Below are 16,494 nucleotides of genomic sequence, written 5' to 3'. Positions count from 1 at the left end.
TCACAGACTTTCCTGTTTGGGCTGGCTTTGAACCATGATTCTCAGATCTCAGCCTCCTGAGTGGCTAGGATTACAGATGTGAGCCACCAGCCCCTGGCTCTTTCTCTCTCTCTCTTTTTTTTTTTTTTTTTTTTGGTCCAGTTGTGGGGCCTGAACTCTGGGCCTGGGCGCTGTCCCTCAGCTCTTCAGCTCAAGGCTAGCACTCTACCACTCGAGCCACAGTGCCACTTCTGGCTTTTTTTTTTTCTGCTTATGTGGTGCTGAGGAATTGAACCCAGGGCCTCATGCATGCAAGGCAAGCGTTCTACCACTGAGCCACCTTCCCAGCCCTTTTTTTTTTTAAATTGTAAAGATACTGTACAGAGGGGTTACAGTTACATGAATAAGGTAATGAGTACATTTCCTATGGAGCATTGTTACCCCCTTCTTTTATTTTTCCCCTACAATCCCTTCCCTTCCCACCTCCCCAACTCCCCCCTCCCAAAGTTGTAAAGTTCATTTTCAACTTAGTGTCTTGTATATCTCATTGTTACAATGGGTCAACCTGTATCCTTATTTCAGCTTTTTGTTATTCCCCTTCCCTCCCCACCCTTCTCCCCCCCCCCCCCCCATTTCCATTAACTGTGAAGAAGCTTGAATATTCTTGTCACAGATCTGTTGAATTCCTGGAGTCCCGCAAGGAAAGCATTACCAGTGTAATTGGCTCTATTCAGCAAGCAAAGCAAACCCAGTCCTCTGAGGCTCATGTTCTAGCTCATATACTAGTTTTAGTTATCAGTCCTGAGCAGCCTTAATACCCAGGAGCTTCACTAACTGCAAGAACAAAGAACACTGATGAAACTAGAAGGCAGTGAACTTCCCCTTCACATTATGTGAATTAACTGAGATCAAAAGCTTGGAAGGTGCTATTGATCCAAGGTCTATAGTCAAGACTCCACCAGAAAAGGACACCATTGAGGTCTTGCCCGTGAAATGATCTGTAAACACCACAGCACTTCAAAAAACAGACTGAAAAGATATCAGAGGGCCATAGCCTGGTGAGAAAAAATCAACAGGTCCCCTGATGACACCAGAATTGGGAGAATTAGCCTGATAATAAAAAAGGATTTTCCTGAAGCCCAGTGCCACATGGGAGTAGCTCATTTTTTGCTTGAAGGAAGCTGCAGGGAGTCTGCACAAATGTAGATGTTCAGGGCTTCTGTCTCTTCCTCTCCAGCATGAGCATACACCTGGGAAAATGGGCTTGCTGGCAGAGGCAAGGGGATTAGACTGGGATCAAGAAGGAAACAAAGGGTCTTGTCAAATGGATCATCAAAAACACTGCCAAGGAGACTTGTACATAAGGAGTGATCTCAGGATCCTGCCACAGGGGTGGGGGTTGAAGCAAAGGCAATTCCACTGCCAAGCCTGAGGAGGGGGAGAGGGAAGGGGCTCTGACTGGTGAAACTGAGCCTTGTAAGAAGGATGTCACCTCCTCAGCTCCCCAACTTGGATCAGAATCTAGAGACAAGCCAGAGAAGTGAAGAGAATTGAGTTAGATCAGGAGGGAATATGACAATGTTCTTAAAGAAACTCCAGTAATCTCACAGATCTGTGACAAAATGTCCAGCCTCATTACTAAGACAAATTAGAAGGAGACATCTTTTTGTTTGTGTATAAAATTTTCAAAGAATAAAAACTGGAATGTAAGCCGGACACCTGTAATCCTAGCTACTCAGGGAGGCTGAGATCTAAGGATAGTGGTTCAAAGCTGACCTGGAAAAGTCTGTGAGACTCTTATTTCCAATAAACCACTAGAAGAACCGGAAGTGGAGCTGTGGCTCAAGAGCTTTGAGCTGAAGAGCTGAGGGACAGTGCCAAGGCCCAGAGTTCAAGCTACATGACTGACAAAAAAAAACAAAAATGAAATGTAAATTTCAAGTTGTTTTCTGGAAGGTGGATTATTAATGAGTAAAAAATATTATTTTAAAATATCCATGAATTGGGCTGGGAAGGTGGCTCAGTGGTAGAGCGCTTGCCTTGCATGCCTGAGGCCCTGGGTTCAATTCCTCAGCACCACATAATCAAAAAGAAAAAAGCCAGAGCAGTGCTGTGGCTCAAGTGGTAGAGCGCTAGCCTTGAGCTAAAGAGCTGAGGGACAGCGCCCAGGCCCAGAGTTCAAGCCCCATGACCGGACCCAAAAAAAAAAAAAATATATATATATATCCATGAATCCTCAACTCTACTTTTAAAAGATCTTTTAAGAGCCTGGTACCAGTGGCTCAATACCTATAGTCCTAGCTAATCAAAAGGGTAAGACCTGGAGGATTTTAGTTTGAAGCCAACCTTGGCAAAGTCTTAGAGATTATCTCCAGAATAGCTAGCAAAATGCCAGGCAGGAGGCATGGTTCAAATGATAGAGGACCAGCCATGAGTACACCAGCTGAGTGAGAGTTTAAGGCCCTGAGTTCAAGCCCCAGAATTGGCACACAAGCACACAAAATCTTTCCTAAGGACATAATCACATGAGCCTAAAGAAATACAGTGAAGTGCTGGATGAGGAAAAATTGTGATTAATCTGTGTAAAAGAATAGAATGCATACACACACATATACACACAAAGAATAGCAGACAGATATTGAAGGCCATATATAGACAGTGGAAGATGTTTACAATATTTACTTAGGCGAACCACAGTTTAAGGCCAGGTTGTGGGTTAAAAGTTATGGAGACCACACTCAACTAATAGCTGGATGGACTGGTACACATTTGTCATCCCAGCCATGGAAGGAAGTGTTAATTGCTGAGCTGGGCATATGGCCTAACTGAGGAATGGATACTGGGTATGTGTGATTTAAAAAGGCATTCTTTTATTTGCAAACACTCCATTCTGCTGTGGATGTTCTTCCAAGGTCTCTTCTGGATTCTGAGTAAACAGAGCTGGGGGAAGTCCCCAGAGTGGCTTCTCCTTGGCCCAGGAGGCAAAGAGTCTTGAAAACCTCACATACCCACTAGGTCTAATGTTCCTTAGAAGCCTCTTCCTCTCAGACACGGTCAGAGCATGCCAAGAAGGGTAAACATAGAAGTATCAGACATTACTTGTTGTATATCTAGTTTGATTTGTGACCCCCACCCCCAAAGCAGTAAAGTGCATACTGTTATATATTCAGATTCCTAAGGCTATTTGATTTTGTTGAAATCTAGTTGCTGAACCCAGCTAGAAGGGCCTTCCTTGGTAGGTAGGAGCTTCCTGTCAAGAACAGTTCAATTTTTCCACTGAGCTCAACCTCAAAGCAAGGCTGATTGCTACTCAGCAAGACGACTGCATTAGGAGGCTTTAATTGAGTGCAGATCTGTGTTCCAAAAGCATGTTTGTTGTATACATTCTTTGGGACAAGAAGAAAAATGAAAAGCAGATTTTTTTTCTGAGGAAAAATCGAAAGCAAAATATATTCCATGGTCAGGATGGCAGCACACTGAGCCAACAGGGGGACTCAGTAGAACACCCCAGCTTCCCATATGATAGTTCTCAAATAGCTTGCAAATGTTTCTTTTGTGTGTTTGTATGCTGGTACTGGGGCTTAAACTTGAGTCCTAGCTTTATCCTTCAACACTTGAGCTACAGCTTCATGTTCAGCTTTTTGCCAGCCCAGGCTGGCTTCAATCTGTGACCCTCAGATCTTAGCCTCCTGAATAGCTAAGAATTAATTATAGGTCTGAGACACTGGTGCCCAGCGCCTGCTTGTGTTTTGCCCCTCTCCAATTTATCTTCCCATTTCAACCAGACTGATCTTTTACAGAGTAAACACTGCTCATCCTTTTTCTAAAACACTGGTTTCCCTTGTATTCTTAGCACTTTCTGGTTCTTCTCCCTAGATGAAGCACTCTGGTCCCAGCTCTTCCCCTGCCTCACTCCAATATTGCCTTCCCACAAAGGCCTTCTGGATCACCCTACAAAAGCAGGAGGGAGGTCAGGCTGTATCATATCACAGGACTTCAGCTCTCTCTTCTCTCTACATATCCATTCATTTACTATTTATTCACTATCATCATATCCTCTGTACCAACAGTAAAAACAGACCATTACTTGGAGATACATGATTGAAAGTTTAGAACATGCTGAAAGGCCTTCATTATCTTCAGATTCTATACTTTAGGCTGTGCTCTTTCACTGGCTGGGCTTGCTCTTACCTTCTTCAGCTCAGAAGCTCAAAGGCCTCTCTTTCCCAAATTCCCTCACTCCAGCCCCCTCCAGAAACAATTCCTATGTCTACTGATAATCTATCAGGCTGCCTTTTGTGTTCTGAGGCCACCTACCTCAACATAACCATATTCTGGACATTCTTGTCCAGAAAGGTAAGGCTATTTATAACCCAGAGAAACCAGCTCCCTTCAAAACAGTACTTGCCCAACTAGGCAAAGGATCCATAAGCGATCATTTTCATGTTGTGCCTAACAACCAAGTTAACCCAAGATTCTTTTGCTCAATCTCAATGAAATTCTCCCATATAAATACTATCATTAAATCTTTTTTTCTTTTTTCTTTTCTTTCTTTTTTTTTTTTTTTGGAACCAGTGCTGGGGATTGAATTCAGGGCTTGGGTATGTTTTCCCTTAGCTTTTTTACTCAAGGTTGGTGCTCTACTACTTGAGCCACACTTCCACTTCCAGCTTTTTGCTGGTTAATTTGGAGATAAGAGTTTCACAGACTTTCCTGCTCAAGCTGGCTTTGAATGGTATTTTCAGACCTCAGTCTCTTGAGTAGCCAGAATTATAGGCCTGAGATACCAGTGCCACTCATAAACCATTCTTGGTTCCAGAGAGGCCTATTCAAAGAATTTTATCAGGGCTCTATGCATGGGTTATTCTAGTGGTCTTTTGGGCAATCTGGCAGGTCCAGTCCTGTGACCACCACAGTGTCCAGTGCTGGACTGGTGGGAAAGGAAAGTTTGGAATAACTCACCTACCCTCTAATCCTCTCTCTCCTTGCAGTGCAGTGCAACAGCAGAAAAGACAAAATGGTCGGTGGCCTAAGGGGTTACTGAGAGCAGATGTATCTTGCAAATGCCTTATTTAGGGAACCAAGACCGATGACTGAAACCCACGTGGAGATCCACTCCACTCCGTTCCCCTATTTGTCCGCTGACTGACCTCCCTCCACTGACTGACCTCGCTCCGCTGACTGACCTCCCTCGGCTGACTGACCTCCCTCCGCTGACTGACCTCCTCCCTCTGCTGACTGACCTCCTCCCTCCGCTGACTGACCTCCCTCCGCTGACTGACCTCCTCCCTCCGCTGACTGACCTCCTCCCTCCGCTGACTGACCTCCCTCCGCTGACTGACCTCCCTCGGCTGACTGACCTCGCTCCGCTGACTGACCTCCTCCCTCTGCTGACTGACCTCCCTCCGCTGACTGACCTCCTCCCTCCGCTGACTGACCTCGCTCCGCTGACTGACCTCGCTCGGCTGACTGACCTCCCTCCGCTGACTGACCTCCTCCCTCCGCTGACTGACCTCCTCCCTCCGCTGACTGACCTCCCTCCGCTGACTGACCTCGCTCCGCTGACTGACCTCCTCCCTGGGCTGACTGACCTCCTCCCTCGGCTGACTGACCTCGCTCCACTGACTGACCTCCTCCCTCGGCTGACTGACCTCGCTCCGCTGACTGACCTCCCTCCGCTGACTGACCTCCTCCCTCCGCTGACTGACCTCCTCCCTCCGCTGACTGACCTCCTCCCTCCGCTGACTGACCTCGCTCCGCTGACTGACCTCCTCCCTCGGCTGACTGACCTCCTCCCTCGGCTGACTGACCTCGCTCCGCTGACTGACCTCCTCCCTCGGCTGACTGACCTCGCTCCGCTGACTGACCTCGCTCCGCTGACTGACCTCGCTCCGCTGACTGACCTCCTCCCTCGGCTGACTGACCTTGCTCCGCTGACTGACCTCGCTCGGCTGACTGACCTCCCTCCGCTGACTGACCTCGCTCCGCTGACTGACCTCCTCGCTCCGCTGACTGACCTCCCTCGGCTGACTGACCTCGCTCCGCTGACTGACCTCCTCCCTCCGCTGACTGACCTCCCTCGGCTGACTGACCTCCCTCCGCTGACTGACCTCGCTCCGCTGACTGACCTCCCTCGGCTGACTGACCTCGCTCGGCTGACTGACCTCGTTCCGCTGACTGACCTCGCTCCGCTGACTGACCTCGCTCCGCTGACTGACCTCCCTCCGCTGACTGACCTCGCTCGGCTGACTGACCTCGCTCCGCTGACTGACCTCTCTCCGGGGTCCAGGGTGACGGCGCTGGACCGCTACGGGCTGCAGAAGGCGGGCTTCACGCATGTGCTGAACGCCGCCCATGGCCGCTGGAACGTGGACACCGGGCCCGACTTCTACAGTGACTTGGCCATCCAGTACTTCGGCGTCGAGGCTGAGGACGTGCCTACCTTCGACCTCAGCATTTTCTTCTACACAGCTGCCTCTTTTATCCACGCGGCCCTCAGCTGCGACCAGAGTAAGAGACACGCCCCCGCATGGCCCCGCCCCTTCACAGCCCTGCTCTAGACTCCGCCCCTCACAGCCCCGCCCCGGTCAGAGGCCCCGCCCCTCAACGTCCAGCCCAGCCTCAGGCCACACCCCCCCACGTTCAGGGCCCGACCCTTCACCGCTCAGGCCCTGCACCAGGCAGAGTCACCGCCCCAGGCCCCGCCTCAAGGGTGGGACCCTAAAGTCCAGGCCAGAAGCAGGAAGTTTGTGTGGTTTTCAAACCCGGTTCTCTGGTGTGAAAAATGAACGTCTCAATCCCTAGAGATTGTCAGGATTTGGGGTTCTGGTTCACCACATGTGTTTCTAGCGGGATTCTGACCTGGATAGCTATTTGGGTGTGTATGCATGAGAAGAGGGAAAAGTCTTTTGGTGAGTCTTTGTTCCAAAGAACGTAAGACATCTTTATGAAAGGCAAGGGTGGTCTGGGCGCCCTCCTAGCTAATTGCAGCCAAGATGCTAATTGTGCCTAGGCTCAAACCTGACTATAGCCAAGGACTTCAAAGCCAGAAAACTTTAAGTCCACAGCCTACCCTTTCCATCTTCCATTTCTCCTCCTATACCCATACGGGGCCTCCCATAGAAAACCTTAGCTAAGAATGTAAGGTGTTAGATTCTGGGTTTTGTACGTACCATGTCCAAGTTTAACAACATTGGTTACCCATCTTTCAAATCACAGTGCTAGTCCTTGTGCTCAAAATGCAGTTTTAGCCACGCAAATTCCAAAAAGGCTATTTTGGAGAGAAGAGCATGGCTTAGGTATGCACCAGAGTAAGACAATATGCAGTTAGTGCTGCATAGTGGGCTTCAGTACATTCCACAGAGGCCAGAGGGACTTCATCTCCTTGATCTATGCTCTGACTTCAGCCTCATGTGTCAAACTTGTGAGTCATCACATAATTCAGGGTATCCAGTTACTGAAAGCCTTTCTTGACATACGAAGTTGAGATTACAAGGTTCACTGATTGACCCACTGACCTGCTTTGGGAACTTGGAACCTGGAGCTAGGACTAGGATGGTCTGTCAGCTGGTAGACTTAGGTGGCTATCCTGTGGTGGTACCAGTCCCACAGCCAGCCATAGCTACTGACAATTTGTCATGTCCCTCAAAAAATATCACAATGAAAAAGACCCACAGATCCAAACCACTTGTATGTGAGGCTTGTATCATTTCTAAATGGTCTTTTTATGAGTCTATTTATGGGCCATCTTTTGTATTCTGAACATGCTGGGTTTGCATACAGGATCAAAAAAGCAACTGTACCAGTTCATCTCCATGAGTTTAAATCTGCCTCATAGTATTTGAAGTTAACTGAAAACATTTGACATAAAAAGTCTACAATCTAACCCTTTAGTTTCTGTTTCATGTGCTTACTTGTCATTCTTATATTGTAGAACTCTTCTTTAATGGAAGGGGCCTGGCAGGTTTGAAGAAGATAGGGCTGGGTTCAGAGTTCCATCACAGAATGGAAGAAAAATGTGATTTCTTGGAGCCTTGGTGTCTCCATCTGGTGATAAAAATATTTACCTTGAGAGATTATAATGAAGATCAACTAACACATATAAAGCATTTGGCATAGAATCTGGTGCACAGCAGGCTCTCGGATGTATTTGATAAAGAGAGGTCATGTACTGTGAAGCATATAACTACACCAACATGTGCACATCATCATCATAAACCTTCCAGTCCTCAAAGAACAGAAAAGGGAAAAAAGACATTCCAACTTTGAACTCATATCCTATACTCACATGAAAGGTTGGCACACCATTTGAGAAATGCCAAATCAGAAAAGAATCAGGCTCTTGAGTCAGATGCTAGGCCCTGGGAAGATCACAGAGCATCAGTGAAGAGGTGTCAGGTTAGTGTTAGACCAGGTGGGCAAAAGCACATAGCAAAGGAAGGATCAAGAGGAAAGAGTAGATGCAGAGTTCAGAGAACATTCAGGAAACAGAATGGATAGGCAGAGTACAAGGACTAGACCTAATCTAGCCCAGTTGGCTGCGCTAGGGTGAGAAGGACTGACCACACAGTCATGTGGAAGCCCAGGCTGTGTCCTTGGTGTCTTCTACTTTTGGGTGTCTAAAGCCTTCCTCAAGCCAGTGTTTCAAACACCAATGCTTACACCAGGCACAGCATAACATACAAAGCCAGCTACATGTAAGGTGTCAGCTGCTGCTCAGCTGCAAGCCAGGGGTTCTTATGAGAATTTGTAAAACTGTGGTAGAACTTTGGATTTTCCAGGAAAAGCCTCCAATATGAATTTCACATTGGAGAAATCACCCATGTTTTATGTATTGGCAACAAAATGAAATTTCTTAAAGTACTATAAAGGGCAGAAGCAAAAACAAAAAACGACTCAATGGCTATCAACTTGTCACCTGTGCCCAGAGTGAGCGGGTAACAAAACAGAATGCTGATTAGCTCAGAGACAGCACTGCCATCGACTCTAGGCAAAGTGGATAACAGGTGTTTGGCCCGCCTGCCACAGGCAGTATGTAGCCTGTTTATGTCTAGTCATGCACTGGAAAAGCAAGGAACATTACTGTGGCATTTCAGAGTCAGACCCCGTTGTAGATTTCTTATTATACTCTTGATATAAGAGATGTTGATGGTCAGGCTGGCTTGAAGGCAGGCCTCTTTCCTGCCTCTCCCTGCCTTTCCTGTCCTTTATTGAGTAGTTTCTGCCAGCCCTGTTCTTATTCACACAATCCATCATGGTTCATTCTTATTATTTTTACTTATTTTATTTTATTGTGGTGCTAAAGATTGAACCTAGGGCCATGTATATGTACATGTGTTCATGTTGTTAATTTGTTTTGAGACAGAGCCTTGCTTCATAGCCTAGGCTGGCTTTGGAAACCCAAGATCCTCCTATCTCAGCCTCCTGAGTGCTAGACTCTCAAACATGCACAATCACACCTGGCATCTTTATGAAAAACATCCCTTGCAGTGCTATGGAGCCTTCCTATGTTGGTTTAACCTTTCAAGAACTTCCTAAGAAGCCTCAGTTACACTAGAGGGAAAATTCTGAGTGTTAACTGAATCTGCTGTTCTGGCCTAGAGAAACCAAGTGTTGCAGATCTAATCAGAGGCAATATGGTTATGACACCCACTTGTCAGGGGTTCCTCCCTTTACTCAGTCCTCATGTAAGCATCCCTATTTTGAGCATATGGTAACTAAGCTGTATGAGGTCACCAAATATCCTAGAAGGCAAGGCATGCCAACTGGCTGTAGGATCTGGCACGACTGAACTCATACTTCTTTATCAGAGAACTTGCCGTGCATGCCTTTACTGCTCCTGCTGGGGCCTCCTCCTGCTGAGTTAGTGTGGTTTCAGTGTAATGAAATCTAGGAAACTTCAGGTCAGATGTCACAGGGCTTTCTGAAGACTTCATGTCAGTATCACCAGAATACTTTTTTAAAAATTTAAAACAGTTAATCAACTTGAAATGAATAGTATGCTTTTGTCAGTTTTTTGTTTTGTTTTGACCAATACTGAGAGTTTGAGTGAAAGCCTTGCATTCACTTGGCTTGCTTGCTTGGCTGGTGTTCTACCACTTGAAGCATGCCTCCAACCTGGCTTGTTGCTCATTATTTTGAAAAAGGAGTCTCATGGGATTTTTCTGCTCAAGCTGTCCCAGAACTTCAGTCTGCATCTCAGCCTTCTGAGTAGCTAGCTAGGATTACAGGCTTGAGCCATCAGTACCAAATTCACTAAGTATTTTGAGGGTCCCTTATGGTACTGTTACACACAAAACCCAGGAGTCCATATACACATTATTCCTTTTCCTGAGGACCATCACATTTCCAGAACAGTTTTGGAAGGAGTAGAAACTCTGTTCCAATGCAATGAGTGGATGGCTAAAAAGGGTATCCCCTCCTAAATCTAAGGACTGAGGTGCATGTTAAAGGTACACACCTGGCCAGGGACCAGGGTAATATTGGTGGTGAAGAGCTGACTGACAGGTCTGATTTGAATGATCATTGTAAGCAGTAAAGATTCAAACTTGGGTACTCATAAAATACGGAAACTCACTTTTTGGAAAATGGCAGAAGAAAAGATTTCATTGAGTGCAGCATTTTTCAGATAGAGATTAGTGGTTTGTAAGTCAATTTGGTAGGTGTGACAAATATTTCTTTGGGAAAAAAGAGAATAGGAAAAGATAACTACTAGTATCTATTGCATGAAGCAAAGGTATGTATTATTTTGTAAAACTTTTGCCTGGTATGAACACTGGCAGAGCAGAGCCTAGTTTCTGTTGACTCACTGCCTGGGCTTGGGCCACGGGTCTGCTGGCTGTGTGGCTTGGATAAGTGGCTTCTAAGCATTTTAGCTAACTCCTCTGTACAACGGGGACAATTTTGTTGATGTCACTGGGGAGTTGAAAATTGACTATGACAAAATACATAAAGTGTCTGGTGGCTGGGTGTAGCTTCTCCTGCCTTTAATCCTAGCATGCAGGAAGAAGAGGCAAGATGATCTCTAGTTTTAGGCCAGCCTAGGCTATACGGAGAGGCCATGTCTCAAAGTCTACAAAGTGCTGAGATGTGCAGGTAGGAAGACACTTTTTTTTTGGTCAGTTGTGGAACTTGAACTCAGGGCCTTGGGTACTGTCACTGAGCTTTTTTGCTCAAGGCTCCCTACAACTTTGAGCCACAGCACCACTTCTAGTTTTCTGGTGGTTAATTGGAGATAAGAGTCTTATAGGCTTTCCTGTCCCCACTGGCTTTGAACCATGGTCCTCAGATCTTAGCCTTTTGAGTGGCTAGGATTATAGGCATGTGAGCCAGCAACCAGATACCACCTATTCTTTAGGTGTGAGTTTTGTCGTTCTGTGTTTTCTGGGGTTGCACAGAACAGTTTATTATTTTTTTTTTTTTGGGTCCGGTCGTGGGGCCTGAACTCTGGACCTGGGCACTGTCCCTCAGCTCTTCAGCTCAAGGCTAGCGCTCTACCACTTGAGCCACAGCGCCACTTCGAGCTTTTTTTCTTTTTGCTTATGTGGTGCTGAGGAATCAAACCCAGGGCCTCATGCATGCAAGGCAAGCGCTCTACCACTGAACCACCTTCCCAGCCGATGTTTTTTTTGTTTTAACTTTTTCTCATGTGTGAGTGTGAGTGTGTGTGTGTGTGTGTGTGTGTGTGTGTGTGTGTGTGTGTGAATGTGTGTGTGTGTGTGTGTGTGTGTGTGTGTGTGTGTGTGTGTGTGTACTGGAGTCTCATCGCAGGGCCCTAGGGTGGTGTCCCTTGCTTTTTTTCTCAAGGCTGGTGTTCTACCACTTGAGCCACACCTCTACACCCACACAAAACAGTTTAAAAGCCAGCTCTGAATGTTCCCTTTGCTCAGGCCCTACCATGGCTAGTTTCTAATTCACTGAGCCTTGTGGCCTCTCTGTGTGGTCTGTGCTGGGACCTCCCCAACTCCCCAGAGATTATTTCCTATGACCTGACAGTACAGTCCAAAGAGTAGTGCTTGGCGGAGCTACAGAGCCAGGGGGGAATAGGGTGCTGAGGTTCTGGCGAAAGGCCCAGGAGGGTGGGGAGGGGAAGGAAGCCCAGGGGCCCAACCAGTACCAGAGGCCCCCAGAGAACAGCGGGCTTTTGCCCTAGGGCGGCCAACCTCACTCACAGGTCTGACAGCATTAATGAAAACCAAACTCAGCTCCAGGAGCTCCTGCCAGAACTGAAGGTCCCCCCCTTCCCCCAACCTCCTCATCTCCCTTTCTTTCTCTCTCCCCTTCCCCTCCTCCCACATAACAGACTTCAAGCTTCCAAAGGCTTAATGAACTACAGCTTTCATCTGGTTCAAGTACTGAATCATGACAGAAAGAATTACCCATTTTGCTGGGAGAGGAAGAAACGCTTTAGTTATCAGCAGAGCTGGCCAGGGGCCAGCCAGCCTCTAGAACAGTCCGTACGGATTAGAATGTCCTGGACCCATCCACATTCCAGGAGCACATCCTACTGGTTGAAAACATGGGACCAGTGTCCCCCCAAATTTACAAAGCAGTCAAGAAGGGGGCCTGCTTCCAGTCCTTTCCTTTGTGACGGAAGGAAAGGCCTTGGCTGCATTCTTGAGAGCCCAGCAACAGAGTGAGTGGGATGTGAGGCCCATGTGAAGGCCTGTTAGCTTGTCACAATTGTGTTAAGATGAAGAGTTAACTGCTGCCTTGACTTCGGTGTGGGTGTGGTCCCATGAGAAGGAGAGGGTGGAGTAAGAGGGCACAAAAGGCCAAGCCCTTGCAGACAGCTCCTTTCCTCTCCCTGATGCTCCCTTTGTTATCCCCTTGATGTCTATGTGCGTCTTGTCACTTGGCTCTCTAGGGCTTAGACTGAGCAGCACTGTGGCCACACAGTTTAAGCTGTCCCAGCAGGGGGATCCCACCAGCCATAGCAGAGAACCATCATGCAGGTGCAGGGGGAGGGGAGAGAAAGTAGTGGGTTGGACAAAAAGCCAAATCTCTGCTTTCTCCTGTGCCCAGAGTACATTGGCCAGTGGCTAGCACACAATAGGATCTCAAATTATCTTTTGTCCTGGCATCACCTTTGTGAATGACCTTTGGTAAGGCTTTTCCCCTCTTGAGCCTATTCACATCTGTGAAGCAGAGACGATGTTAATGAAGCTTGAAAAAAGGCAGAAAGGAAGGTATATTTTGGTAGTCTTTTCAGATCATTGTGGACATTCTTTTAGGATGCTACATGAAAACTTGACAAATGATAGCTTCTTAAAGGCCACTGTGATGGGGACTCTGAAGCCATATTAATGAGCTTCATATTCTGTTACATTAAAATCCTTTTTTTAGACTGATGTGGTTGTTGTATGCCTGTGATCCCCACACCTGGGAGACTGAGGCAGGATTGAGAGTTTGAGGCAAGCTTGGGACACATGAAAGAACCTGTTTCAAAAAAAAAAAAGTTTGTGTGCACATGCTGCACACGTGTGCCAGTATTGGGGATTCAGCTCAGGGCCTTGAACACTTATTTAGCTTATTCACTCAAGGCTGGCACTCTACCACATGGACCATACCTCCATTTTCTGGCTTTCTGAGACTTTCCTGCCTGGGCTGCCTTGAACTTTGAGCCTCAGATCTAAGCCTTGTGAGTAGCTAGAATTACAGGCATGAGCCACCACTGAGCCTTTAATATGCCAAATAATGCACACAAGCTTGGCATACAATCACCTTCACAGTATCCCTAAGAAGGAGATGGCATTAGGATACCCATTATAGAAATGAGGAAGGAGCTATGGCCCAGAGTTAGGCTGTGGGAGAGAATCGAGTGATCCAAGCTTGAGTGAGGTTGTTTGTGGCCTGGGACAAGTCCTTCCCAGCCAAGCCACTGCCCCTTGCATGGGTTTTCTTCCCTCTATTCCATCTGCAGGTAAGATCCTGGTTCACTGTGCCATGGGCCGCAGCAGGTCAGCAACCCTTGTCTTGGCCTACCTGATGATCTACAAGAACATGACTCTGGTGGACGCCATCCAACAAGTGGCCAAGAACCGCTGTGTCCTACCAAACAGGGGATTTCTGAAGCAGCTTCGAGAGTTGGACCAGCAGCTGGTGGAGGAGAGGCGACAGACCCAGCTGGAGGACAGCAAGCTGAAGCTGTAAGGCCTCCTTAGGGCCAAACAGGGACACTGGGAATGGAGAGGGGAGGGCTGAACATGACAGGCCTTTGACTTCACTGATCTCAAGACAAAGAACAGTGAAATCTAAGTCTGATTTTTTTCCCAAACAATTTTATTCAATTTCTCTGTGTATATGGGGAACCAGGAGGATTCCCTGTTGCCATGGGTGAGAAGGGCTCCAGACAGAACTGGTGGCAGATGAGCATGACATTGTGCACAAAGTCTGTATTTTTTTCTTTTAAAGATGGAGGAAACAGATTTTTTTTTTTAATTTTTATTTTTTGTCCGGTCGTGGGGCCTGAACTCTGGGCCTGGGCGCTGTCCCTCAGCTCTTCAGCTCAAGGCTAGCGCTCTTCCACTTGAGCCACAGCGCCACTTCCGGCTTTTTTCTTTTTGCTTATTTGGTGCTGAGGAATCGAACCCAGGGCCTTGAGCATGCAAGGCAAGCGCTCTACCACTGAGCCACTTTCCCAGCCCCAGATTTTTTTTTTTTAATGTGGACATTGTGTTGTGATTAAACATTTGGAGCTGTCTGAAAGCTACAGTCTTATAAAAATAATTTAAAAATAGCACTTGGGCAAGCTGTTACAGGAGAGCTTTTATAGCTTACTAGGGAGGGGGAATTCTTGGGTACCCCCTAAGTGGGGGGTCTCCATACATAGATACTGCTTATCTGGCAAGAGTGGGAGATGAGCCTGGAAGTCTCTGCCCTTGGCTTCTTACCTTTCTTAGGGACCTTGGGCTCTTGTGCACCCCCTCTCAGGCTGCCACTACTCAGATAATTGTTTGGTCCAGTAAGATTGTGACTTTAAACTTTTAGGAAAAAGAGGGAGAGAGAGAGAGAGAGAGAGAGAGAGAGAGAGAGAGAGAGAGAGAGAGAGAGGAGAGAGACAGACAGACAGACAGACAGAGAGACAGAGAGACAGAGAGACAGAGAGACAGAGAGAGCGAGAGAGAGAGGAGACAGTTTTCGGGAGACTTTCATTTTGGTCCTAGTTAGAGCAAGGCCAAATTGGCTTGTTTGTAAATGTTTTTTTTTTTTTTGCTGTGGAATGAGAAGGTAGAACAGCCAGGTGAGCTCAGGTGTAAGTTCTCCCTGAGAGCTAAGCTGATTGCCTTGAGGGTATGCTTTTCACTCTTGAGAAAACAGCAGCAGGAAGCAGGAAAGGAGAAACCTGAACCAGACAGAACCCAGAGGGATACAGCTGATAGAGATGTAATAGCCAGAGACTGGAATTGGAGGCTGCCCAGAGAAGAGAGTGCTCAAGGCCAGCAGGCGCCATGCAAAGGGCCTAGCTCTCCAGTTAGGTTGTTCATTCTTGGGGTAGGGAGGATAGAGTATGGACTTAGCAGCTGTGAACTCTGGTTGCTGCCTTGCTTTTATGCTGAAGACAGGACCTGTGGCCAGGGCCCTTGAGCCTGGGGCTGGTATCCTAGGATTTCCCTGAGTATGCTTTGGGAGGGACCCCTGCCCAGAAGGAGTCTGGGTCCTCATAGTGGTATATGCTACCTGAGACTTCCTTTGTGGTAAGAAGCTGGGTGCCATGGCTCATGCCTGTAATCCTAGTTACTCAGGAGGCTGAGATAGAAAATCATGGTTCAAAGCCAGCTCAGGCAGGAAAGTCCCAAGACTTTTATATCCAATTAAGCACCAAAAAAGCCAGAAGTGGAATTGTGTCTCAAGTGGTAGAGCACTAGACTTGAGCACGAGAGAACAGGGACAGTGCCCAGGCCCTGAGTTTAAGCCCCAGTACTGACATACCCACACATACCCATACACCATACACAGCGGCAAAACTAAAATGCAAATATAGTGTGTACTAAATTGGTTTATCTGATATGTTGCCACTGAAAATTGGGACAGTATTAAGCTAGACAGATCTACCCATTGTGGTCAACTCTTGTGGTTGTGAGGAAAAGAACATAGTAGGGGCAAAATGACCAAAGATGGAATTGCTTAATGACTCAGATCTGGTTGTAATGGAAGCCATGCATAGGCTCGTGGGAAAGAAGTGCTTACAGGGACCTGAGATGAGTGGTCCCTCCCTAGGCCTTCTCATCATGGCATCATGATGGTTTCTGTGAACTTCATTATCTCTTAGGTTCAATCTGTTTTATGTCCAGATAAGCCTATATTTTAATAAGGTACTTACATCTAAATGAATTTATGCATAGAAAGAACATGTATAGGCTCACCACTGGCATTTTCTTTAGCCTCTGTCTCTGCATTCCTTCCAGGATGCCATATCTTTGTGAGGCTGAGTGGAGCTGAGGACAGCAGAAGCAAAGAATAAATGTTGGAGGTCTGGATACTTCCTGTGAAGGAACAAAGTTTTGCAGTACTATT

At 47.0% G+C, this 16,494-nt stretch overlaps 1 protein-coding gene across 4 annotated transcripts in view; it reads left to right on the top strand.

Moving 5' to 3' along the window:
• The window catches only part of Dusp29 (dual specificity phosphatase 29), a 39,626-nt gene extending 23,132 nt beyond the window's left edge, over window positions 1–16,494 (top strand). For all 4 annotated transcript variants that reach the window (XM_070020647.1, XM_070020648.1, XM_070020650.1 and 1 more), the window contains exons 3-5: window positions 6,269–6,489; window positions 13,901–14,126; window positions 16,386–16,494. In XM_070020647.1, the coding sequence (XP_069876748.1) occupies window positions 6,269–6,489; window positions 13,901–14,126; window positions 16,386–16,419 (481 nt within the window). In that variant the 3' untranslated portion in view covers window positions 16,420–16,494. The remainder of the gene's footprint in view (window positions 1–6,268; window positions 6,490–13,900; window positions 14,127–16,385) is intronic.

This window comes from Dipodomys merriami, unplaced genomic scaffold (genome assembly GCF_024711535.1).
Source record: "Dipodomys merriami isolate MVZ:Mamm:240054 unplaced genomic scaffold, mDipMer1.0.p SCAF_14, whole genome shotgun sequence".
In the NCBI taxonomy this organism is placed as follows: domain Eukaryota; kingdom Metazoa; phylum Chordata; class Mammalia; order Rodentia; family Heteromyidae; genus Dipodomys; species Dipodomys merriami.
This window is presented reverse-complemented; position numbering and strand designations above follow the sequence as displayed.